At 35.6% G+C, this 26,286-nt stretch overlaps 1 protein-coding gene across 2 annotated transcripts in view; it reads right to left on the reverse strand.

Moving 5' to 3' along the window:
• MAP3K2 (mitogen-activated protein kinase kinase kinase 2) overlaps positions 1–26,286 on the reverse strand; it is a 54,145-nt gene that overhangs the window by 20,713 nt on the left and 7,146 nt on the right. Inside the window, exons 2-9 of one of the 2 annotated variants that reach the window (XM_086750640.1) lie at positions 14,477–14,546; positions 11,405–11,523; positions 9,685–9,725; positions 7,339–7,438; positions 6,234–6,347; positions 5,486–5,585; positions 4,407–4,537; positions 1,341–1,420 (exon numbers count right to left, since the gene is read on the reverse strand). In XM_086750640.1, the coding sequence (XP_086606766.1) occupies positions 1,341–1,420; positions 4,407–4,537; positions 5,486–5,585; positions 6,234–6,347; positions 7,339–7,438; positions 9,685–9,725; positions 11,405–11,523; positions 14,477–14,480 (689 nt within the window). In that variant the 5' untranslated portion in view covers positions 14,481–14,546. Of the gene's footprint in view, positions 1–1,340; positions 1,421–4,406; positions 4,538–5,485; positions 5,586–6,233; positions 6,348–7,338; positions 7,439–9,684; positions 9,726–10,169; positions 10,274–11,404; positions 11,524–14,476; positions 14,547–26,286 lie in introns of those variants that run through there. The other variant, XM_086750641.1, reaches the window with a different exon arrangement.

Here is a 26,286-nt window from a genome sequence, read left to right on the forward strand (position 1 = left end):
GATTGCCAGACAGAGCAACCGATTACAGTATATTTCCATAAACATACCCAAACATTGTTCTCCTTTTTCTGGTAAGAATTTCTCTAATGGGAAACAGAAGCAAAATGGAGACACAAAACCTATACCTTTGTAGGAAATATTTGAAGGGGGAGGGGGGAAACAAACTAAGTAAAGGTGACAAATGAAGTAAATAAAAAGCAAGCAAAAGAAGCTTTGAAGAAGAAACGTTGAGTTGAATTAAGACTGCTTTGTTTCCCCTTCTTCCACTCATCTCTACCCTGCAAAAACCTGAACATTTGGCAGTTCGGTAGAATTTCTATCCTACGTAGCTACATTAAACATTGTGTGTGTATAATCTACCACACTCTAACCACAAAATACTTTTAATGTCTATTGTTTTCTTGCTTGTGTAACGTAAATTCATTATTTAACTAAAAAATGTATTTGTTAGACCAAATGTATTTGTGTCCTCAAATCGCATATTCTCAAATGAAATGGCACTAATGAATACTATAACTCTGATTAATTGCCACAGGCAATGATTTCCAACTTTTTACCATTCTACCCATTAAATAAAATATTTACTTAGCAGTATTATTCATATAGCAATTCCGAATAAATGAGTAGCCAGTCTGAACAACATAAGACCCAAGGTTATTTGCCTGACCAACTATAAGCCAAACAGGAGTATGTTCCCTTTGGCTTACCTGGTGGCAGAGAAACTGTGGCCAGTGACCCTCTCAAAACACATGAATTTCTAGTAAGTCAATCAAAACAGATCTCCAGACCCACCACAGTACATGCTGCCTCTTGCTAACTGACAGGTGTAAACAAGGAAATATCAGTGGACAGTCTGCAATGGGAACAAGGGGAGAGGAATGGACAGAAATTGCAAAGAAAAGGAGAGACTTCTGCTGAAGTCTCTAAATTTTTCTGCCCTCTTTCTTGAACTGAGTACCCTCAACCTTGGAAAAAGGACACTTACTTCACAAAGTAGTACCTAAGAAATGTAAATTTGATGGGGCTGCTCACTGCCAGGGAATATACGTCACATATATGTAAGACTGGAAAAATTTAGTAAGAATCTTTAGTACATTTTCATAGGATCTGAAGTCTAAGTTTTTGTGTTTCAAACGTAAATTGAGGATTAAAAAAAAAAAAGCTACTTCTATTTCCATGCATTAGTAAGCAATTAAGTTTCAGTAAGCTTTTATAAACATCCTATACCTTACAGAGGAATTTCTGGAAGAAGTTCAGTAATAGTGGAGAGTTATTATACGTTACAAGTGATATATTATGCAATCTAATAAAGAGAAATAATTAATGTAATTAATTCTTACCCATCTAAAGGGCTGTCAAGTGAGGGACAGCTTCCTGAGCCAGAGTTTTCAGGACTGCTCAGAGACAATGGATCCAGCATCTAATAAATAACAAGCAGAGAAAGACCAACAAGTTCAGTCTTTTGTTTTTAAAATGCTCAAAGGTTTCTGCTTTGAAACACCTAATAAAAAACAAAACCAAACCAGAAATATTAATTACTAGAGAAAAAGTTAGTTGCCATAGTTGAACCTGCATTACATTATTTTTCCTGAAATGATTCTGTCATTTTTCTCACATCTAACTAGAAAATAGTCAAGGTATTTAATCCTGCATCATGCTTTGTACCTAGTAAGTTGTACGGCTACATTCTTCTTACATATGCCATTGTCTCATAACATCGTATCAACATCTGCATGAGTAGCTTAACAGAATAACAAAAATAAGGCCTTTAAAGGATAAAAAGCTGAGACAATTTAAAAAAAAAAAAGTGGTTTTGTTATAATCAAAGAAAAAAAAATCTCAAGTATGACACAGCTTGTGATGAACGCAACTCTCAGTCTTTGTAGTGGATTAACTTTGGACAACTTGAAGTCACAGAAAACAGCTAAAAGCAAATACTGTAAAAAGCTTTTAAACATTTATCCCTAGTTAGGACACCAATCAAGTTACACAGAATTTTAAACAGAACTGAAGAGAAAATGGAAGGAGAAAGAGGGAGAATGCATAAAATTTATAAACACTCTCCTTTTTCAGCCAACCCCAAATCCTGTTCCAAATAAAATAAACTTTCATCTGAAACTGGAGTTTACAAAAACATCAAAGAGATTTTCCCCCCCCCCCCAAATCCCTTCTGACAACTTAGTAATCAATGCTCACGAGCTGTGTGAAATCTGCCATGTATCAATCTGAAGAAGTCATAAAACTGACTATCTCAGACAGATCTATTACATAGCAAAAATGAACATCAACATTTCCTCTGTTGCTCAAATTCTAATCCAGAGAAAAAGAAATGGTTTGATAGTAAAGAGCATCCTCTTGACTACCAGCTATTTCTATTGGCTGACATCAGTTTCATCTATCTTGCACTGCCACCCGTAAAGTCCTAAGTATGATGACAAGCAAACATCACTCCCTTCTCTTTTGCAGTAAAGCAATCTAAAATGTTTTACAGATTTATTTTTCAAAAGAAGTGGAAAGAGAATCTAAATTTTAAATTATTGAATGTGACAGTTTTACCAGCCTGCCTCTCAAAAACAGAGCGGAAAGCTCATCTGTTGTTTTAAAATTAGCTCCTTTCTAAAATAAAGTTTGTTTTGATATATTATATACCATCTATTTTTTTATATGAATTGGATGCCAGTCTTTTGCTGTAAATTAAGCAGTTGCCCCCCCAACTTTTATGGTCTGCACATACTTTGCCGAGCACTGATCAGTGACTTCAGAAATAGTGTCCAAAACTTTGCAGAGTGCAAACTCAGACACTTAAATGTTGTCCTCTCTGATACAGAGTTCATTTACCACAGGACCAGCAATTATATTCCTCTTTTCTCATGTTGGTCCTGAAAGGGAAAAAAGCCCATCTGCTGCCACATTAATTACCTCTATAACTTAATGCGGTATCATCTAACTGGCAGACCATGGCCCACTTCTATCCAACCCATCATCTCTTCTGTAGAGAAAGTGTGGGGTCCGCTGTGAGAGTGTGAACAGCTGTGCTCAGGCAGGTCAACAGGAGACCAGAGCAAAGCCCTCCACTCCCACAATCCCTTCTTGGCTTTGTGAGGCAGGCTGCGACAGATGTAGGCAGCATGGTCAACATTTGCCAAGGTGATGTGGCAACTTCGGAGGAAGGGAGCAGAGGTTGTGAGTTCCCAACACCCTATACTCTGGCCCTTGAGGCTGCTTAGGTTGAACTATCCTGGCTTCCTATGAAAGTAAAATTCCTGTATTTAATCCCTGCTGACAGCTTACACAGCAACATATACATGACAGGTTATGTGTTTCTTGAATACTCTGGAGTGAAACGACATCCTGGGCCTCAGAGAGCATCTGTCTGTCTGACCAGTCAGTGACCAAAAATGACTTTGCCCATACAAAAAGTAATAATTTCACTGAATGAATCCAGGCCTGGGCTGGATTTGACCATGTGGCTATGAAAACGAGTAACACCCTGGTCTGGAAATTAGGAGATTCGGTCTCTATTCCCAGCTCAGTCATTAAAATTGTGCAACAAATTGCACAATCTCTTTGCCTCTATTTTTATTCTATCATCTGTCTCTCATTTAGTCAGCTCATAAAAACCATTGCCTCTTGCCATTTGTGAGTACAGTGCCAACATCAACAAGAACTTGAAGTGATTCGGGTACGTAGCATTATTTTTTTTTCCCCCTCCTTAAAATATCCGTCTCTTCCTTCATTGCCAATTCTGTAAGCCGTTACATTCCTCCATCTTCTCCTGTTGTTTTTAAGGGCAATTTTGATATTCAGAGAGCAGGATTTTTATTCATGCTAAGTGTGCTGATATCCCACATCAATAATGCAGGTGAATAAGGAGAATACAATAGCATATATTTGTCACTCCCTAAAAAAATGTGACTGGGAAAAGTATTTCAGAGCTTATTTATACCAGGCCCCCTTGCTTCTACCCCAACACAGTATGAATGGAGTCCAAATAATTCTGACAGACCCAAACTTCTCTTTAAAACCTCCTCTGAGTACCTGGAAAAGCTGTAAAACTGGCCTTGCTTACATATCCTTCGCAATAAAATTAAGGTTTGTGTGCTTTCTAATGTAGACGTCTCTTGCTGTAACTTATATCTATCATTACCTCACTCTATCATGGAAATTAAGAATATTATCTTTCTCCTTGTAGCAACATATTTAAATAACTAAAGAGACTTGCAGAGAAAAAACAGGTTCTACAGGACTAAACAACCACAATTATTTTAACCTTCTCTCACAAATCACATTTTGTAGGGTTGTCATAATTTTTTTAGTTGTTTGTTCTAACAATTCCATCTCCTTCTTGAACAGGAGTATTTCATAAATGAAACAAAAACTTGAATTTTAATAAATCACACATGTACCTGATCCATACTTTCTGGAATGAATTCACCTTCACTGTTGATACTGGTGAAGGACCCATTTCGGGCCACCTGATGCAACTCATCTGGAATGTATCCTGGGGGAGGTGAACTCCTATCACGAGTATTAGAACCTTTTGAAAGAAAAGGGATAGTTAGAGTCTCTTCACTAATCCAGAATCCAGGGGCTTTATTCAAATGCTTCATAGGCACTGAGCATGTCTGGATCACTTCTTGCTTTAGAAATTTCCCAAGTGCCTAGGCCATACAAAACTTACATACAGCATTTAAAATCTGTAGTCCAGGAATTACTAAAAATTCAGGACAGGGTTGCCTCAATGGCATTAAAGAGAATTTTAATTATATAGGAACAGAAATATAATTTGCCCGTATTTCTGGCTAGGTAAATTTCTTCTTTTGAAACAAATCAGAAATCCAAACATCTCCACCCATGTCAACTAATCCTTTACAGCTCTTGATAATTTCAGTTTTTCTTTCTAGACTACTATATCTGCAAGAACACGAATACCTCTATTCATAATAAATACATAATAGATTAGTTAAATTGTATGAAAAATTACTCATTAAACTCCCTAGTTTCATAATTAAATTTGGAAGTTATCATCACACCAACTTTAAAACACTAATGGGCAAAAAGATTGTATCAGTGCCAAAATATCTGAAATGTTCATACACTAAGATTAAAAAAATATGAGAGTCCTAAAGTAAGCAAGGAAATGCATTGCCGTATAAACAGATTTTTCAGTAACTCATTCCTGTATCTGGAAATAAAGGGGAGTACTAATATCAACTTTTTAGGATACCCATCAGTTACCTCAAATAATTCTACACAGATTTATTAACTTGTGGTGTTTCTTAGTTAATTTTCTGTATTATATATATTTAATCCACCTCTGACTTAAATTCAAAATCTATTCCCCTGAGTCCAAACTCTATAGCAAGAAGAGCCATTAATAAGTAAGAGAAATTCAAACAGTATGTGTTGAGAGCAAGGTCTCCATGAAGAGAATATTACAAAGGAAAAGTTTTTACAATTAAAGCTATTGAAATATGTAGCTTACCTATTACAGACAGTCGCCTTTTTCTGTCTGTCACACCAAACACTGTATTATCTAAATCTTCCAGTGAGGGCAAGGGTTCCACATTATTTACATTGGGTGACTGAAAATGCATACATATTACAAACTGCAGTTATTACTTCATATTCCTGACAATGAAAATACTTTGCAAACTTTTAAAGGCTTTCTGCAGCACATTCCTTTTTTCAAGGAGTTGAAAAGAAGCTTGCCAATTTATATAAAAATTCATGTATTTTAGTAGCTCATTTAGTATTTAAAAATACTTTAAAATATGTACTAGTATATAAATCCTATCACTATCACGGCTGTGCTGTGATAGATGATACCAAAATAACTCTGTATTTAGCTTATAGTCCACTGCTACTGTTCACTACAACAAACACATAACTTGCAACAAATGAGTGTCACCAGCATATGACTTAAAGAGTAGTTTCAAATAACTACAGTTACTTAAAATTCTATGTGCTTCTCAAGTTTGTATCATATCATCGTCCCATTAAGGAACACTTTTTAGCACTGTAGGGAATACATACAAAGAGAGAGGAATTGTATCTAGGAAAAAGTTAAAACCAGGTCAATACAAAATGCTAACACTTTCTTAAAGTGAACTGAAGAAATAATCAGTAATATTTTCAATTGGAAAAATGTCATCTTTAAGAAAAGATACAAATTATACTTCAATAAAAAAAAAAAAAACAAGGAAAAAGACATTTAGCATGTCAACTGATACCTGTGTATTTCCATGTATTACAAGTAATATCTTGAGACTTTTCATATGAACACTACGGTCAAGCAGTTCAACAGCTTTGTCCAGGTCATCCTGTGTGGTTAATGGAATTACAAGCTACAAAAAAAGGGAAAAAAAGAAAAAAAAATAATTATAAAAGGTGTCTTAAACAGGACACAAGAAAGAAGTGAGGAAGTCAAATGCAGAGAAACACATAAACTGACGCTATCTTTCCTTTCATTCCAAACAACTTGAAAATAAAATTTATTAAATGATACTTCAAGTTGCCACAAAAAGTTCCATCTTAAATGTCTTCCTTCAGATGCCTTCAACAGGGACAGCATGGTGGAACAACTCTTCACAATGAAGGAGTAACCGCTTTACATATGTACAACTTAATATTCTTCTGCAAAGATGCAGATTAGATATAGCAACTATGTTGTGAATAAGCAAGCACACAAATAATCCTGCAAGCACTTTGCTGACTCAAAGCAAAAACCACAACTAACTCCTGAGAATCGATTCTGCATCTGTAAATATATTTCCTATTAATAATTCCATCTCTACTTCTAAGGGAAAGCTGGAAGTACTCTTGATCAGGCATAAGTGGTGTGATGGCACTAGCACTGTTCCCAAGAAATCTTTGTGAACCAGCCATTTTAAGAGGAGCAACAGCTAAGCCTAGTTCTCGAATCCAAACATTACTAAGTGCAACATTCTAGCAATTACCTAACAAGATAAATCCTTAAAGAAAAAAAAAGTGTACAAGGAAGGATAAATGTTATTTCAAATTTACAAACACAACAAAGCTCAAAGAGGTAAAGACTTTCCCAAATTCACACAACAGGTCTGTGTCAGAGGAAAAAGACAATTTACCCAATCCGAATCATGTCTGAGATATGACTCATTAAGACACAACTCTCCTTGGAAAACATTTCATGCACCTCCTGCCTATCCTAATTTAGACAAGCCTTCCATATTTGAGAATATACACATTAGAAACCTAGGGTTTTGCCACAGGAGTAAATTTTTTTCACAGGATTGGTTCTCACTACTTAAAATAATCAGCTTGCAAGTCACAGAGAAATTACAAGACACAGAATATTACCTCATTATTGCTGTAATGTAAATCCATAGTCTGTCCAAAAGCAACTTTAGCTTTATCTGCAAGATCTTCAAGTTTAACAGGCCTTGGTAATTGCAGGATCCTGAAACACAATTTAATTTATAAAAAAAAACTTTGTCCATTACTTAGGAAAATCTAGTAAGTCATTACTTAAGAGCAATCTTATAATTAAATTTATTGCTAAAAGGACTGTAAGAGGCTATGCTTTATTCACTGTCCTCCATATCCTGAGTCAATTAAAAAAAAAAAAAAAGAGAGAAAAGCAGTGAAAAAGTTATAAGGGATAATGACACATAAAATCAGATCTCATTATGACTATTTTACTTGTTTGCATATGGCTTCTTTCTTAATCTAAAGCTTTGCATGCCTCCATTAAAGAGGCAAATTCTTGGAAACCTCTAAAAGTTTTTACTTTAGAAAACTAAGACAATGGAGTATCACAGCCTGACAAGCATAAGCATCAGGAAGTAATTACTTCTACAGTCCCTATTTTTTGGACATCCAGGAGACTCTCTCATCTAAGGAAGGTAACTAAATGTCACCATCTTTACCATAATGAATTACATGCTGAGACTGCTGAGTCCATCACTAACTGTGCTTCAAGTGTGCACCTGTGAGAAAGGTGCAGTTGTAGGTCAACGACTCAGATTTTCCTTTAACTGAATGTCTCATCAAACCAAACAGCGCAAAATGCCTGTAACTGAACTTTTACTACAGAAAACTATTGTATTATTTGAGACAAAACACCATTACACAAAACATAAGTTTTTAGAAGTGTCCAAGCTACTGAGGTACATTCAATTCACATTCAAAAAAAGAAAGAGCACTCAAATTTTGTGAAGCAGAAAAATTAGCAAAGGATAAGTGTCCCTTTTCTCAGAGTTTCAATTGGTACACTGGTAACGGAAGAATATTTCTTACTAAAATGAGGCTAGAAACTAGGCCACTTCCAACTAGAAATTATTTTGAAAAAATAACATCTTTAAAAAAAAAAAAAAAAAACAAACATCAATTCTCACTGTGGTTAACAAGCAAGCCTGGAGCTCTGCCCATCATAGCGCATGAACCTTGGTAACAAAAGAATCTCTGGAATTACTTCTCTTTTCCACTTCCCTTTTTAAAAAATAGCGAGAAAGCCATAGCATAACTTATTTTGCTTGCATCATTTCATTATTGTATCTTTAGATCTACATGCTCAGGCAACAAAAGCGTTATAATTTTTGCTGAGCAATTAGCCTCGGCTGCCCAGTACCCCTGGGCGACAGGCTCAAGTTACTTGGGACAGCCCAAAACAGAGCTAGGCCCATCAACATAAAAGCTTGGGAAAGGTATCTGTCCACACACTTTATACTTATATTCATACTGAATTGTTTAACTTAAGCCACCATGAAAGCGAATTAAGATGAGCTACAAAAAATGCACTAGCACTCTGTTTTAAATCCATGCTTCCGCTTATTTCACAAGCAATTGCTAGGTAGAAAGGTCCTCAGTTTTCAAAGCTTTTGAAAATACTTACTTCCTCCAAATTACTTATAGCACTTAACCATTACTGATGCACTGTTACATATGATGTTCAGAAAAGTGATAGAAAGAAGCTGAGGAATGTTAATACCTAGTGAACTCACTGCTATTTTACTACCCCACGTAAACAGAGGGCACATATTGCAATCAGCATGGATACGAGCTCATGTATCGCACATCACACTACAGACTGCCAAGAAGTAGCATAGGTTTCATTCCAAAGCAATCTTTACCTAAGGAATTTGGCATTTCTACTGACAAATAGAATGACCAAGATATTATTTACTTTTTTCTGAGTATTTTCAAATATCTTATTCTATAACCATTTCTCTGTACGTACAATGAAGGTTTATACTTTGAGAAAGAGATAAGCAGGCAAAATGAGTTGTCTGCAAACCGGTTCTGCACAGAATTTAGATTGATTTCTCTAAAAGCTTTCGAGCAGAGATAGAGACACAGACGTCTGTATACTCTAAGCATGTACATCATTCACCTCTATCATATAAAACAAAAATAAATTTTGACTGATTATCCAAAATTGTCAATGAAAACAATCTCTCAAATTCTAATAAGTTTTCCTATTACAGTTCTCACACTGTTTCCTCCAAAGTACAATCCAAACTGTTCAAAGTGTTTCAGCTATCTGACCGTATTTGGTTTGAGCTTTAATTTTGATATTAACACAATTTAAAATGTGAGCTTTAAGTATACATAAATGCCGAAGTATCTTACAGTTTATTTGAAACTTTATGATAGGATTCCAACAAAATTCTATAAATAATTAAGACAAGACTGCTTCCTGTGTACCTTTTTTCACCTCGATGTTCAAATTTGACTCTAACATCGTTCTGTAAGAAAAGAGATAAAGGGACCACTATTAGTTTATTACCACCTCCTTTAATGAAGGCCATGAAATTTCATTCAATAATCATATACGAGAAGTAAAATCCTTAGGCATTCCATATTTATTTTCTATCCTTTCTGATATATCAAGCATTTTAACAAACTTTCTGCAGAGGTATCTGATAGAGGCTTAAACTGTAATTTTTTTTTTTTTTAATTATTCTGAAGTACAATAAATGCTTCTGTAAAAGCAAAGACTTTATTTTCTAGCAATATATTTTAATATTCTAACAGATACATGATTTCAAATTCAGCATGGAATTGATTACCAAAGAATTCTCTATCACGAACAGGCAGGTATTTTTAGCTACCAGAACAGGTTTTTTATGTACATTTCAGAGCTGAGCATTCCAGGCTTAAGAAACATTATCTTGTTTCAGAAGCATTACCATGGAATCATAGAATTGTTTAGGTTGGAAAAGACTGAAACCCACACATGTAATTAAACCAGCATTCATGCAAGCAATTTCCCAATAACAAAGATATCTGTAAATATCTGTAAAAAAAAAAAATCATAATTGTAAGATTTTCAAAATAATAATTTTAAGAATCAAATTGTATTAGCAACTATTGAAGAAAAAAAAAAAAAACTGCATTCAATCACAGAGATTATATCCAAACAACGTCATATCTTCCAAAAGAATTAATTGATTCACAAGTGATTACTTTCAAAATTCACAAATTTAAACAGAATGATAAACGTTTATTTCTCTCTCATCACTACATATATTTCTTCTAATTTTCTAAACATTTATTATATTCAAATCATATTGGATCATATATGCACATTACTTCCACGTCTAAAGTCACAGCTCAGCAGTGAGTTATATGACACTAGCAAAGCACCATTGTGTTGTACACTAAACTCTTACAGCTTTTAAAGCACAGAATTAAGACGATGTAGACATCAGTTTTTGACAGTTTAAGAGCCAAATATATCCAAATACTTTGTTCTTTAACAGGCTAAAACATGACTGCACAAAATGAAGTTTCATGAAATATCGAATTGTCAATTAAGGATCTAATCAAATAAAACATACAGCTAATTCAATAGGGCTATTACAACAATTTGGGTGAAAATCCACATCCTCTCCTTGCCTAATCTCTCCGTACTGTAGTTCACGCCCCTCAGCTAAGTATTTACTACTCTTCCATCTGTATGCAGTAGCTGCAGAAAAAAAACAGAACTGAAAAGAACTCACATTTCCACCACATAAACAAGCAAAAAATTGAGGCCAAAGATGCAGTAAAGGACCTTAAGTACCTTTCTGCTGCTGTACTAACATTCTTTAGTATGACATAGCTGACAACTGGGCAATCTAGCACACCTACAAAATTCATTCTAAAGAAGCATTCATAAGACATGCTAGCACACCTTGATACTTTAAAATATGATCTTCAGTTTATCAGGATCGGAGTCATTTAAGCGTACGCTATGATCTGGTCTGAAATGCTACCATTTCATTTTGCTGCTAATTTATGAATATGAACAAAGAAAATGGCAGCACATGGGGGAGACTGATAGCTCATTCTGGTATGCTCACTGGTCTGGCAAGAAAAATAATTATAGAAGTCACAGCAGGACATTCCATGTTCAATAGCTAGTAAGGATATTAAAGATTACCTGTTTTTTAGGCGAAGATGACTTTGGTTTTCCTGTTTCTTGCTGGGGCAATACAGGACGACTGGCCTTATGAAGCACAGCCAAATCCTGCATGATTGAATTCAAAGCTTGCTGTTCATCTGGTCAGAGAAAAAGACCAGATAAAAGAAGTGTAAATGACTGTTACACTCAAAGTGCATTACTGTCTCATTTCACAATTAGGTAGGCATCATTCTAAAATCTAAAAGTCCATATTACACTTCAATATGCAATTGGCAAATGAAAAAAAAAAATACTGACACACTGCAAACATTTTTATTTTATGTATCATTAACAGTGCTTAAGAAAATAAATAGCTTAGTAAATGCACTAAAATGGCAGGTTTAAAAAAACTGAAGTCGTAACAGAGATTGACAGCCCTACAGAACTGCAGGCTGTGTTAATAAGAGAAAGTGTAGAAAAAAATTATCTACTTTGTTTCAAATAACGTCCATGGATGACATGTTAACTAGAAATCATAGTATCCCTCCATCCAATTCGTAAAATAAAGAAAAGCAAGTACATTTGAGTAATTTTTTTTTCTCTATCCTAAACACATACAGTCATGCAGGTAGGAAACACAGAGTCCTAGAGGAACACCTCCAGTGTTTGTGCACCCGCTGAAGGCCTACAAAGTCATTAAAAAAAACCCCAAAACAACAACAACAAAAAAACCCAAAAGAAACCCCAAACAAAAAAAAAAACAAAAAACAAACAAACAAAAAAAAAACCAAAAAAAAAACAAAAGAAAAAAAAACAAAAGAAAAAAAATCCAAAAGAAACCACACCACAGAACTTTTCCAGGACAGCAGATGTAGGGGTTCTTTTTAGGGCTTACAAGAGTAATTCACAAGAAGAAAAAGAAGCACTGAATCCAGGCAACAATTTAGGCACAGGAGTGCTACACAGCTTAGATTTCAAGTTCACACAAAATCCTAAATCACAAAATCATGAATCATAGAATGGTTTTGGTTGGAAGGGACCTTAAAGATCACCTTGTTCCAACCCACCTGCCATGTGCAGGGACATCTTCCACTAGACCTGGTCGCTCAAAGCCCCTTCCAACCTGGCCTTGAACACTTCCAGGGATGGGGCATTCACAACTTCCCCGGGCAACCTGTGCCAGTGCCTCACGATCCTCACAGGAAAGAACTTCTTCCTTATATCTCATCTAAATCTATCCCCTTCCAGTTTAAAGCCATTACCCTTGTTCTATCACTACATGCCCTTGTCAAAAGTCCCTCCTCAGCTTTCTTGTACGCCCTCTTTAAGTACTGGAAGACTGCTATAAGGTCTCCCTGGAGCCTTCTCTTCTCCTGGCTAACAGCCCCAACTCTCTCAGCCTGTCCTCATAGGAGAGGTGCTCCAGCCCTCTGATTATCTTCACGGCCCTCGTCTGGACTCTCCAACAGGTCCATGTCCTTCTTACATTGGGGGCCCCAGAGCTGGACGCAGGTGGGATCTCACGAGAGTAGAGTAGAGGGGGAGAATCATCTCCCTTGACCTGCTGGCCACACTGCTTCAGATGCAGCCCAGGATGCAGCTGATGATCTGCTGCAGCTGTGATGGCCTGAGGTCACACTAGAAAAAAGTCTGCCTTGGAACTCAGATGCTCCTTTAGCCAGGAAAGCACTTAGGAGCTCAAAAGCCTGTACATCCATCATTACAGGAAATGTATTTGTCACTAATATCTTGTATCAATTCATTGTCACAGCAACAGTACTACACTCAACATGCATCTAGAGCACTGGATAACAAAATTTATCTACAAAAGGTGCTGATTGTATGCCTTCACGCTAATTCACAACGGATAAGTCTGTTGAAGAATTCATAGGTAAGTGCTGTGATTTACAAAGAACAGTATTTCTCAAACATAGATCTGAGAAGAACTCAGCATTAAAATCAGCAAACAAACGTTCCAGGTATTCAGCAATGATGAGAATTCCTTCACACTCTATTAAAATATAACCAAATATATTCGTCAAATCTGGAAATTGTGTTATTTCAGTGTTCTAATTTAACAGATTCCTAATGGATCAGAAAGTTGGTCAACCTTGATCAAGTTGGTAACCTTGATCACTACTCATGCTGTCATCATTCATAACTCTACTAAGATACGCAAATCTATAACTGCAAGTCTTACTAGCAATATATAATGGCAGAACTGAAAGTATTCTTGCAGCTCAGTGAGGAAAAAAAAAAAATTGTTCTTTTAGCAGCTGGCTGGAACAGGTTTAATTCCCAACATTCACCAGGGAAGCATACTTCATACAAAGGAAATCAAAGCATTGTGACAAAGAGTCTATAAAGTTTACTGAATATCCAATATGATTCAATAGTCATCTCTCACACAAAACGCTGAAGAATATCACAAATCTAAAGAGTTGTATTCCTAGATTCAACTACTTTATTATTAAGCATGAGGTTAGGACAAAACTAGGATAGTAATAAAAAATAAAAAGAAGTTATAAAAAAAATGTACATGTTTTGTTCATGTGGTTGGTTTGTTGGGGATTTTTGTTTGGTTTGGTTTTTTGAGAGTGAGTACCAGGAAGAGATGAAGACATGGTCAACTCATTAAAAAGCATGTACAACTCACAAAATTTATATCAAATTTAAAAGTAATACAAATATGCCACATATTTAGAAAAACACAGTTAGAGCCTACACAGTCCTGCCTTTGCACTGCAATGATACAAGACAATGATAAAATTATTTCATATATACTGTGTTCTTTTTTTCCCAACAGCCATTGCCATTCAGACCACAGAAAATATTGCTCAGTACCTCAATACCATGAATCTCAATTTCTTATACTTGGATTTTTAAGTTATCACACAGTGAGGGAAAATTGCTATATTCCAACAGAAAAATTAGAAGTATTTTGAATACTAGCAAAGCAGCCGAACACTGCCTTTCATGTAGACGTTACATTGAGTTACACAGCCAAAGTACGCATTTCGTAGGAATTGTATTACATTAATGTTTTCAGTCTTCAATAGAAATGGAATGTTTCTGAATCAAATTATTATACGCGTTACACACAAGACTTACCCATAATGGCAGCGAGCCTGAAAACCTGAACTTCAGGGAAATGGTTGCTTCTTTAGCATTATTTTCTTTCCTAAAACGCAAAATCATAAATACAAAATAGCTGAAGTTGTCAAAGCCATATAAAACAGTCAACTCTTCATTATTTATATTTTCTAATATTCTACATATAAAACATTCAAATAAACTATAAATAAGATTGCATATTCAGCTGTAACATGGAGAAAACAGATACTGCCCCAAAGCCTCACTGGGCTCTGAGCAACATATGTAGACTTCCAGAAGACAAAAAACCCAAATTAAATATTCTGCTAGACTTAAGCCGATTTTAGTTTCTATCTACACCCTCAAATGATGATTAGTAGTTTCATTAGCCCTATCACTCTACTACACAGGATATCAACTACTCCAGATTATTAAGAACCAATTAGATTTCTACAGGTTCCTGTATCTAACGTTTAAAGTTGTGTTCAGAACTATATATGTATAGTTCATATATATAAATATATATATGAAACTCACAGCACAAATACAGAGGTACCAATATCTACTGATTATATACAACAGGAAACTTCAATTGATAAGTTTTTTCCATCGTAATTCAAGAGCATTACACAGATATACCAACACCCCTGAAAGCAAACGCAGCTGGAATACAGCAGGTATTAACTTTTAATATATTAAATAATACACAAGTTATTCAGAAAAGCAGAAACATAGAGGACACACTATGAATGAAAACTGTCTATCATAATTTCTTGAACTTCGTCTGATGGAAAAACCTCAATAATTAAGGACCAATTAAAATATGGTATTGAACGGTATTATGGAGCTTAACAGCAAAAAAACTAAAGACATATCCCCAGACAATGACATGTGTTGTAATAAAGGCTACCACACGAAGAATTCAGAATTTTAAATGCAAGATCACAGAAGAAAACTCTCTAATTTCTTAAGCAGTCATTGCCACTAAGTAGGGAGAACCTATTCCCTCCTCCCTTTTCCTGGCTGCAGTGCCATCCCTCTGACACAGAGCCGAAAGATCTGCCCCTCTCTGATAAAACAGATGCATTTCCCTGCAAGGTGAGCCAAGGAACTACACCAACAGAAAATTACCTTAAACAACCAAAAACACCAAACATAATTTGTTTTCTAATGGTTTAGTTCCTTACCGGCATCGAACAACCCCAGATGCCAGCACAATGCCACGTGTGGGAGCGCATTGCTGAGAACAGAGGAGAGGTGGGCCAGCTCTCTAAGTACCAGCCAGTCAGACTTCCTTGCTTCAATATCCTGCCAATTTTCTAGCTAACCACCAATTAATTACAGTTTTCCAAAGGATTTCTGAGCATCTTCAGTTAGGCACATAAGAGTTCCTGGCATCATGTCTCTTACATACTCATTTTGCGAGAACAGCGTTTTTAAGTAGCATTCATTTCACCAGTAGACCTAGAAAGTCTCAAGTACTTCTTGAATGTTTTTCAGAAAGAAATTTGGACTTGAGAGCCATATAAAGCTCTCTGCTGTATACTGCCTTTTACCTACATACCAGATGATTCATCTTCTATTGTCTATTTCAAGCTCCATAACAAACAAGAAGAGATCAGGCTTTTAAAGAAGAGATCAGTTCAGTTGAGGGAGTAGGCAAGAGAGTGCATTAGAACTAAAATAAAGCAAGAAATATTTTTCAAGTGTATTCAGAATTATATACTCCCAAGTCTATGGACAGTCTCAAAACAGTACCTGAAACAGCTTCCAAGTGTTGTGGGGAAAAAAAACACCCCTCCAGTGCTTTGTAAAGTATCAAAGCCTACAAAAGTGAGAGAAATATAACTAGCCTTGGCTGCTCACAATCTCAAGACATAACCCCAACTTCTACTACTGACATGGGCTCCAGTCTTTTGATGCCACCACCTCCTCCCAGCAGGAGACAGAAAAATCTGTTTAAAAAAAATTTAAAAAAAGAAAAAGCTTCTGCCACTCCACAACAAAAAAAAAAAAAAAAAAAAGGAAAACCATGAAGATACAAAAGAAAAGGATTTGTACTAATCTTCAGAGATTAAAACAGTTGCTGGATTTTCATTTAGTTGCGGAATCATAGAAGCCAAGATCCCTCAACATAAGAACAGAATCTTGAGACCTTGCTCTCACAAAGGTGCTAGGAGATGTGGTTTAGTTAACTAGGTCTACTTCAGTAGTCTTGAATAACACAACTAACATTTCCCCCATGTCTGATTCTTTGTGTCTTTTGCATCCCTAAGAGTCAAAAAGGCAAAAAAGAACATATATTCAATTATTGCCTACACTATGTTTTTTTGTATCAGCAGTAGTCCTAGGGAATTTTCCAAAGAATTATTCACTGAAGGGCTTGCAAAACATTTTTTTTTAAATTCTGTATTTGATCCAGCTTTCTTAAAATGAGAGCTAGTGTCATTTTCATAAGTGTCTGATTTAATTAGCTGTCTAATACATTAAACGTAAAAATGTGTTTCACAACTCGGAATGAAGTACTTTCGTAACACTTCCTTGTAGGCATTTTGCATAAATACAAAAGTTCTGCGAGGCATTTTAAATCTTCTGACACACTTTGAGAAAACAAGAACAAGTTATATCTCCAAACAAAAATGCTCCAGATGTTCTTCTTCAACCTAGCTGAAATAACCAAACTTGGAAGCTCAAGATACTCAAGCTACACAGCTCATATAGAGCAAGGAAGCTGAAGAAGAAGAAATATCTTAGGAAACATCTGTGAGTTCCTCCAGCTACAAGAACTCATTCTTTAGCATCACTACTACAGCATATTACTATATATTACTATTAGTATTATGTTATATGGCATATCTCATTAGAACATAAGCTAATGAGTGACCAACCATTTATTTTCTCTTCCACTTCCTTCTTATTCCTTAGAAGAAAGAATATAAAAACCTGGAAAAATTAAATTTCTCTGAATAATTTATGGACTTCTCACCTTATCACCCCTTTTAACCAAAATTATTTATGTTCCAATATAAAGTGTAATTAATCACAAACTAAACAGCTTAAAAATCGTTTTGTTAACATCTAGTGTCACTTCAAAAAATCAGCTAACAACATTAAAATTTAAATTAAACAGGTGATTCAGATCAAACTTTAGTAAGAAAAGGGAAAACACTTCTGGTTTTAACTGCTGATTTTCACAAGTAAAACAACAGTGGTGTGGTGGGGAGAGAGTAAAAAAAAAAATCAATCACAAACATCAGTATTTAAAAAAAAAAAAAAAACAAACAGAAAAAATACATTCAGTGGACAGGGGAAAAAAGCATACCTTAATCCATGGTTACAAAGTAGCATTAGCAAAACACACACACACACACACACACAGAGTGGATGACAATCCAGGACAAAAAGGAAGCAAAACACGGAGAACTGGAACTCCAAAATATTCAGAAGAAGCAAAGGCAGCAACACACAAGAGCAGATGCAAAGGTGCAATGAGATTACACTAAAGTCTTGAAGAGAAACACAAGCAACTTGAATTTGAATGTAATTAAAGAAAGGATGACGGAGTTAATTTCAAAAAGGTGATGATGTGGTAAGAGTAGCAAACAAAAAAGAATATCCTAGCAACAGCATTTTGGATATAAGGGTGGAGAGATGTTGATTCATATTCATGATTCATTTCCCATCAACCACCTTCCACAGAGCCTGGAAGTCTTTCAGGATCTGAGAAAGCCGCTGAAGGAAGAAAATACCCAGGTGATTCTTGGAAATTACTTTTAGCTTTCTCACAGCAAATGAAACAAAGCCTGAGGGCAAGTAAGTCACGCGGACAATAACCTAGCTGTTCAGCTGCTCTGTCCTAATTGTCCATATGCATAAACTCCTTCTATAATAATGCTACAGGGTTAAGCTGCCACTCAGTTACCAAGAGATAAAAGTACACAAACAGTAGCATACAGATTACATGGTCTCTCATGACTTACTTGGTTCCATTCAAAAACTTGCAGGCTAAGGAAAAAAAAAAGCTTTACCCTCACACAGTAGAAGACGACAGTAAGCAGATGCTATATGACGTGAATATTAAGTGAGCTAGAAAGAGTTGCTTAGTTCTGTGGAATATGGAGATACATAATGCATAGAAATGAAATAGTTTCTACAGCATGCAACTTCATAACAGAAGTGCAATTTTTAAAAGAGTAAAATTAGCTAGGGCTACAATGAGAGCATAAGCTGATCATATGAGAACAGTAAAGGAAGTATACAAGCACTCAAAACATAAGCCAGCTTTCATGCTGTGCTGTATGTCAAAAATTAAGCAAAAAAGTCACTGAAGCAAGCAATGCCTTAACCTGATTTCATAACGAAACCGGACTTATACAGCAACACTTCACCTACATAGAAAGGTGCCTTACGCCTTTAGAGTCTAAACCTGTTCCAGCAGCAGGGCAGGAATCTCAAGGATATTAATACCCTACAAACTTTCACCAAAATAAATTAGTCTGAGGATACATAGTTCCCCATTCTTGCATCAAAGTAAAATGACACAGTGTGAACTCAAAAGAAGATGCACTAGAATTATTCCAATCACATGTAAAGATTAAATTGGAGATTACACTATATTAGGCATAAGCAAGTTAAACTAAACTTACAATAAATTAAAATTTGCTAGCATTGCTATTCACAGACATACTTGTCTATACAAAAATAGATGATACAAAGAGCCAGGTAAACACAAAGCGTGAGCATTCACAGATAATTTTTCAGACTGTAGAATGGATAATCAGAATATAAAGCAAGACTATAGAAACTTATTTCATAGTAAGAACAATGAGGCAGACAGAAAGGTTTTACCCCAAAAACGTTACTTTTAAACAATCAAATGGTCTCACACAACCAACCTATTACAAATCACAGTAAGTAATGCTGACAAAACCTCAAGTGTTCACCTAGTCAAATACACCTACTTAACCTTTAACCAAAATAATGTGCAGCTCTGCTTTTCATGGATTTTTTATTTATAATAAAATAAAATAGTGTCTGTGAACAAGACAGCAAGTCGTAATACCTAAATCTGCACTTCTGTAGCAGAATCTTTCAAAGCTCAAATCAGCTGTTGGCAAGCATAGAAGAAAACTCAGTTATCATTACAAGATATTAGCTGATGCCTAAGAGAAGACAATGAGTGTAAAGAAGAGAATTTTATATGGACATACACATAAATGAACACTGGACAACAAGCCGTATTTAGAAGACTATGGAAGCAGCAGCAGTAATACAAAATCATGAAGCAAAAAGCAGTAACAAGAAAAATATTTCAGCAGGTAACAGAAAGCTCTGTTAATAACTGGAGTCTAACAATAACACATTAGATGTGAGTTCAGTTTTAGAAAATCACGGACCTTTAACATATTGTAATAATACCCAAGAAAAGGTGTTCACAGAGAAAGTAGAAAAGAGAACAAGATTAAATCAATCCAAATAAAAAGCCAATGACATACTGATAAATAAAGGTAACATTTGGAAAACAAACAAAACCAGCACTCAGTGGGTCAAATGTGGAATATCAGAAATTAAACTTAACTGGTAAAGAAAATAGAAATATTCTTCCTGTCACAGTAACTAGGGTTTCTTTCAAAATGAAAACATATTGGAGAGGAATGAATGTATAAAAGATTCTTAGAAAAAAGCTGTTAAAACATTTGATTCCAGCCTTCTCTGCATACCTCAAGGAATCTTAAGGTCTGAAAGTTGGCAGGGAGGGATCTCGCCTGTAACAGCATGCCACTAAGGGTATGAGCCACAGAGCAGTAATATTCTCCTTCTTCATTCCTCCTCTGCCATGTATGCCCTTCTATTCTGAAGCATTTTCTTCCCCTGTTAGTTTATCCTGATAGTGAGATTTGTTGCACTGGACAGGATACACTGAGAGGGCCCACCTAGTTCTGCTGTGCTAGGAAGTACCAGCAAAACAGCAGAACCAACCAAGCTCTGTCAGCTGATGCCCCAGAGCAAGGAAAAGAGTCACAATCTAGACCAGCATCTCTCTCAATCAACTTGCAAGCCCAGGACAGTAATTCAGGACTGACTACCTCTCCTGGACACACACAGCATCAGACAGAAGCTGTATTCCCCTATTTTCCCCTTTACTGCTTGCTTTTGCATAGCTACTGTGATTCAACAATTCTATCCTGAACAGCTGAACTAAACCCTCCTACCACTAGGATGACTGTTTGGCAGATTTCTGGTTTATTTCCTGCAAAAGTACTTGAGTTCATTTTTCAAAATATTTTAAATACTGTTCTGATTGTATGTAGCTTAGTCAGTATACTTCTAAACTTTGCCCTGAATTTCTCACTCGCTTGTAATTAAATCAGTTTATTCAGAACCCCAAGCTATTGTAGAGACCAAGCAACCTTGAACATGTAGCACCATGAGCCAACTACCACTATGAGCATAATGGGCTTCATAAAACAATAGCACTCAACTCATTCTAAGTTAATAGGCACTTAAAAAAACCCCAAACAAACATATTAAGTGGGGGGAAGAATCCTCAGACATGTGTGTTTTACTAAGTTTAGATGGTGAAATAGCAAATGGCGATAAAAAACAGGAAGAAATAGCCAGCATCCATTTTTTGTTCTGGTTTTGAAAAAAAATCGAGAGGATGGATCCAAACCACAGCAGAGTTACTGGAATAGAAATTTCACCATCCACAACAACAGATAAAATACACTATCTGTAATATATTCCAGATCAAACATTTTAAATTAAAGATCCAGGGACTTACAAGAGTCTAAGACTCTTAAAAAAATTAGTGATTCAGTTTTCTTGGCCATTTTGCAAAAACCAAGAAAACTGTAGTGGATTGTAAATATTGTATAACTAACTGAGAAGGGTAAAGGAAAAGGTCAAAGAGATGTCAATTATTTAACTCCACATAAATTGATAGAAAAATAATTTAATAATTAGCTCTCTTTCTACCGCGGAATTAAAAGCAAAACCACAGTAAATGCCTTGATTTCAAGGATTATTATTACTGCCAAGCAAAACACGGCTTCTTGAAATTATTACAGATTAGTTAACTGAACTAACTACAGCAATTACCCTACTCCGGTTCTTCCAACATATCTGGCTAAACATTACATGACATTTTAATTATTTGCTTTAAAGTCTGAATTAACTAACAGGAAACTCAGTTGATGGACTAAAATAAAATATTTTGAGATCTATATTCCTATTCAGCAGAAAACATCAATGAAAATGATTTCTAGTGCAAACCCCTACAGATTGGCAATGACCAGGTAGGCACAACGAGATACACAAGTTAAATCTTCAGCAAATCACATGAATCATGTTTGAGAAGGGTCACAGTCCAACAAAATGTATTTAAATACAATTAAATGTATATAAAATACAGTTAACAATTTATTGTAGTTTTCCTCCTAGTTAATATTAATTTTTATTGTGTTTAATAATTGTTTTTTAAGATACGAGCTGCATTTATGGCAGTAAAACTGACAGGATTGCTTTTTGAACTTTTATCCTCCCTGCAACAGGGAGTACACCACCCATAATTAGAAGATTTTATTTTAGTATAAATATTGTGGTTTATTGTGTTTATTCAATAATAAACATTGAATGCATTTTGACATAAAGACAATACTTTAGGAAATCAGAAAAAAGTTGCAGCTGCAAGATTGGACAATCTTAGCAAGAGACAATTCAGAGGAATTCTTAAATCACAATGTATAATTATCTAACATAAGTGCAATACAAAATTAAAGAGGGATAACGCAATCCTTGTGTATAAAAATGCAGTGTATGCAGAAGCCATCTTGCTTCTGTGCACAACCTCCAGATACACCGTTCAGTGCAGAATCTCAGAAAGACTGCAGATAGCAAGCTGATGGCTGAAGCATCAGTACCTTTATCGCTGTTACAGATGTATCAGGTATCTCTACAATGTGCAGACTTGAAATTTCTTAAACTGAAGAGTTTTAAAATCTTCCTGGCAAGCAAAAAAACCCTGAATTTATGCCTGATTTAGCACACAAGACCATACAGAGTTACCTCATCTGTACAGCTATATACATGATTTGGTATTTTTTTATTTCCTGAAAAGAACAGCTACAAACTGTACTGCTTCCACAGCTCAATTAAGAAAAAAAAAAGAAAGGAAAAAAAAAAAAGAAAGAAAAAAACAGACTTGTATAAGATACAACTTCTAATTATGGATGGTGCCCTCCCAGTTGAAGGGAGGATAAAGCCTCAGAAAGCAGTGCTGTCAGTTCTAGCATAACATGCAAGAGCATAACGCAGCTCATCTTTCAAAGTACTTTGAGAAACAGACTTCAGAATGAACTGAAGGATCCAAAATGCCCAGCGACAAAATAAAACTTCATCCTGCTCAGATTAAATCTGTAGTTCCTGCTGCTCTATAAATGTTATATGAATGTGTCAAATTACAGTTTCAGCTTGATGAACAATGATCTTGACTCAAAAAAGTTTAAAAGTGCTGGAAGGTTCAAGAATGCCAGGACATAGTTTTTAAGGATTATTCTCATAAAAATGCAAATTAACAGATTAATTTAGTTCAAGATGAGTTTACAAAAAAAATATGCTTTTGAGATAAATATCTTAACACTTACAGTAATATTCACAAAGAGTAACTATAGTCTAGGAAAGCTAATCTCCTCACACTTCCTTTACAGTTGATAGGGAGAGATAAGCATGTTTAGAGAGTTTCAAGGCACTTAAATGTAAGTTTCTTGCTTTGAATTCTTCTCTTCTTTCCAAATGGTCTCAAGAGTCTCTACTGGCTAACCCTTCATAAGCCCACTCCACTTCAAGTACACACACAAAAAAAAAAAAGATAAGATTGTAATTGGCCTCAGAGAAGCATCTACTTTCCTTAACAAGATCTCTTTCTTCACCTAATTCAAGTTTTACAGAACTTCCCCATTTCCTGTATCTGTTATTGCCTCAGCAGCAGCCCAAGCACTCCCTCTTGACAGCTCATTCCTCGACCTAACTGAAGAATGACTTTCCTGATACATTAAGCAAATGTGCCTTCAATGTCATGATGCTTTAAGATCTGTTCATGATTTTGAGGGAAAAAAAAATAATATTATGAAACAAACCTATGCATTTTAAATTGAGGAAGGATCACAACAGCTGAAACTTGCAGACAGACGGCACAGTGACACCTTGCAAAATATTTTAGTGTTTCCAATATTGCAATAGAACATACTGGCTAGAAATCGACTGCTCATACTCCTCTACTCTTATCTGATACCAGACTTTCTCACAAAAGTATGTTAAGAAGTAAACGGACACAGTTCACTGGTCTGCAAATAACTGCATCACTGCCTCCAAGACACTCTGGTGTCTTGGAAATTTATCACCACCACTATGGTGGTCTCAGAGCATCACAACACTAAGAAGAACAAATTCCTTACCATTAACTAAGCTGTATGCTACACAAATGGATTAATGCTAGTCACACCATTAAAATATTGAAGGCTTACTCAGTATATTCAGAAAAAAAATTATACTGCCCACAAATACACAGAGTAAAATACTTCTGCAATATAACTTTTTCATAATTTACTATCTTAGGCAAACTGAGTAGCCCCAAAAAAGGCTTCTCAAAGAAAAAGGTACATGAAATTTTAATCCTTACAATCCCATGAAACATGCACTACTGTGAGTGTTAAAATCTGATTTAGGCACTTCTGTTTCTCCTTCTAAAAACCTCAGTGCTGCTCTTGGCTGAGCACCTGCTGCTGTCATTTGTAGGCCTTCTGCTGAAGCTGTCATGAGTGGCATCAATGTTAGTTTTACTCCAAACTTATGACTAGCAAGTCAAAATATTTGTGAAGGGCTAAGGGTGTTACAATGAAAACCATTCCCCACTACAAATGTAACTGCATGTCCCCTATACAAGACTCTACAGGAGGAACATAAATAAATCAATCACAGACAGTTCACAGCATATACCTTAAAAGAACACAGTATATCTCTCTTCCTTGTGACATAATTCAAGATCAGCAGTTAAATCAAAGAACTAATTGTACACGGTAAATACACTTACTCTTACCAGCACTACTGCTATTGGTGAGTCCTGCAATATTCACAAGACTAAGAACGGAAGACTGTGCTACAGCCAGTGACAAACGAATTTTAAGGGTAACCATTCACTAGAAAAGTAAACATACCACAAACCACTTACAATCTTCGAACGTTATCCTTTAAGTCAAAATAAAGTACGTGAGATAAAAAGCAAGCCTCCAGCAGAAACTTGAGTATTGTAAACAAATGGAACACTTCAATTAATGTATGAGAGCAATTACATATTCAGTCAGATTTTGCTTTTGAGAGCAGGCAGAAGAAAGCACATCCTTAAGCTGCAGGTACTAGTTCTATCTTTTTCAGTTTATCTTACAGTTCTGTGACCACGATGGGTTGAAAGACAACTATTTAGGGAAATAAGTCAGTGAAATAAACTCACTCTCCATTTTTACAGATAGTTTTAATATCTATCTTCAGGTGCTAACAGAGAAACTTTGTTTTTATTCAATATAACCACCACATTTGACAGCATCTTCCATTCAGAGCAAAACTAACTGATTTCACAGTTGCAGCTGCTGTAGTCATGACTGCAAATGATGCTACTATCATTTCATGTCTCAAGTCATGGTATCAAGTACCAGAACCACTGAACACAACAATACACACGGACCTTTCTGATTAAGATGATCTGCCTGGCATCTTGTTGTGACATCAGCAAGGACAGAATCTAATTCTCCAGGGATATTTTCATGTCTTCACTGTGAAGACATCTCAGTCTCGTTTGCGATACATCTTCCAAGTTTTGCAACAAATCAAGGAGGAATCCTCAATGAACAATCTTCATTATATACCATCTTACTCATTCCTCAAAGCACAGTTATCCCTCAAAGCACAACTCTTCCTGCACACTGCATAAGGCAGCGATACAATGATGAAATCCAGAGTATGATAATAAAACTACAATTTTTCTTATCTTCTTCCACTACCTTGCCACCAAGTTTTCCCACAACATTAACACACTATCACCTGGAGCTTCTGCCAAAAATGCCTCTCATGACTGACACTCCTGTTGTTCTAGTTCAATACCCCATGTGCTCTCTCCTCATCATAACTCAAGTCAACTCTGTACATTCAGTCAGACATTTATTCCATTATTTCTACCATTTATAAGAACATAAAATGCAAAAGAATCTCATAACACACTAACATGGAATATTAAGTAGGATAAGGCATTTATGAGTCATACAGATTTCTAACACAGCACAGAAAAAAACACTCCTGAATCAATCTCCAGTTCAAAATTAAAACATTCACTGATGACAATAACAAAGAGCAAAAAATTTAAACAAGGTTAAGTTTTTCTATGGCTACCCATTTTTCTATGGGTAGACTCAGATATCTCAGACTTGGAGTTGTACAGAGGGCTCAATAATACCTCTGAGATGACAGACAAGTGTGCACGTAATACACATTAAGGAAAACTAAGAGAAACTGAGAGAATCTTGTGTGCCTACACAGGTAACACATATTATGCAAAATCCAAAGATTTTTTTTTTACCACACATGCAATATGATTTTGCATCATTTTTGTAGCCAGCAGGCCTCACTGAGCAGGTCTAAACCGACCAACTTCTAAGTTTTTATCTGTATTCACTGGTTTTAAACTGGATGACCCACAGAGGTTAGCACATTAAGGTATTGCTAAGCTATCAAGTACAAAAGCTCTTTTTCACTTTGTGCTTTGGAAACAATCTCTAGCT

Source organism: Chlamydotis macqueenii, chromosome 6 (assembly GCF_036417535.1).
Source record: "Chlamydotis macqueenii isolate bChlMac1 chromosome 6, bChlMac1.mat, whole genome shotgun sequence".
Taxonomy (NCBI): Eukaryota; Metazoa; Chordata; class Aves; order Otidiformes; family Otididae; genus Chlamydotis; species Chlamydotis macqueenii.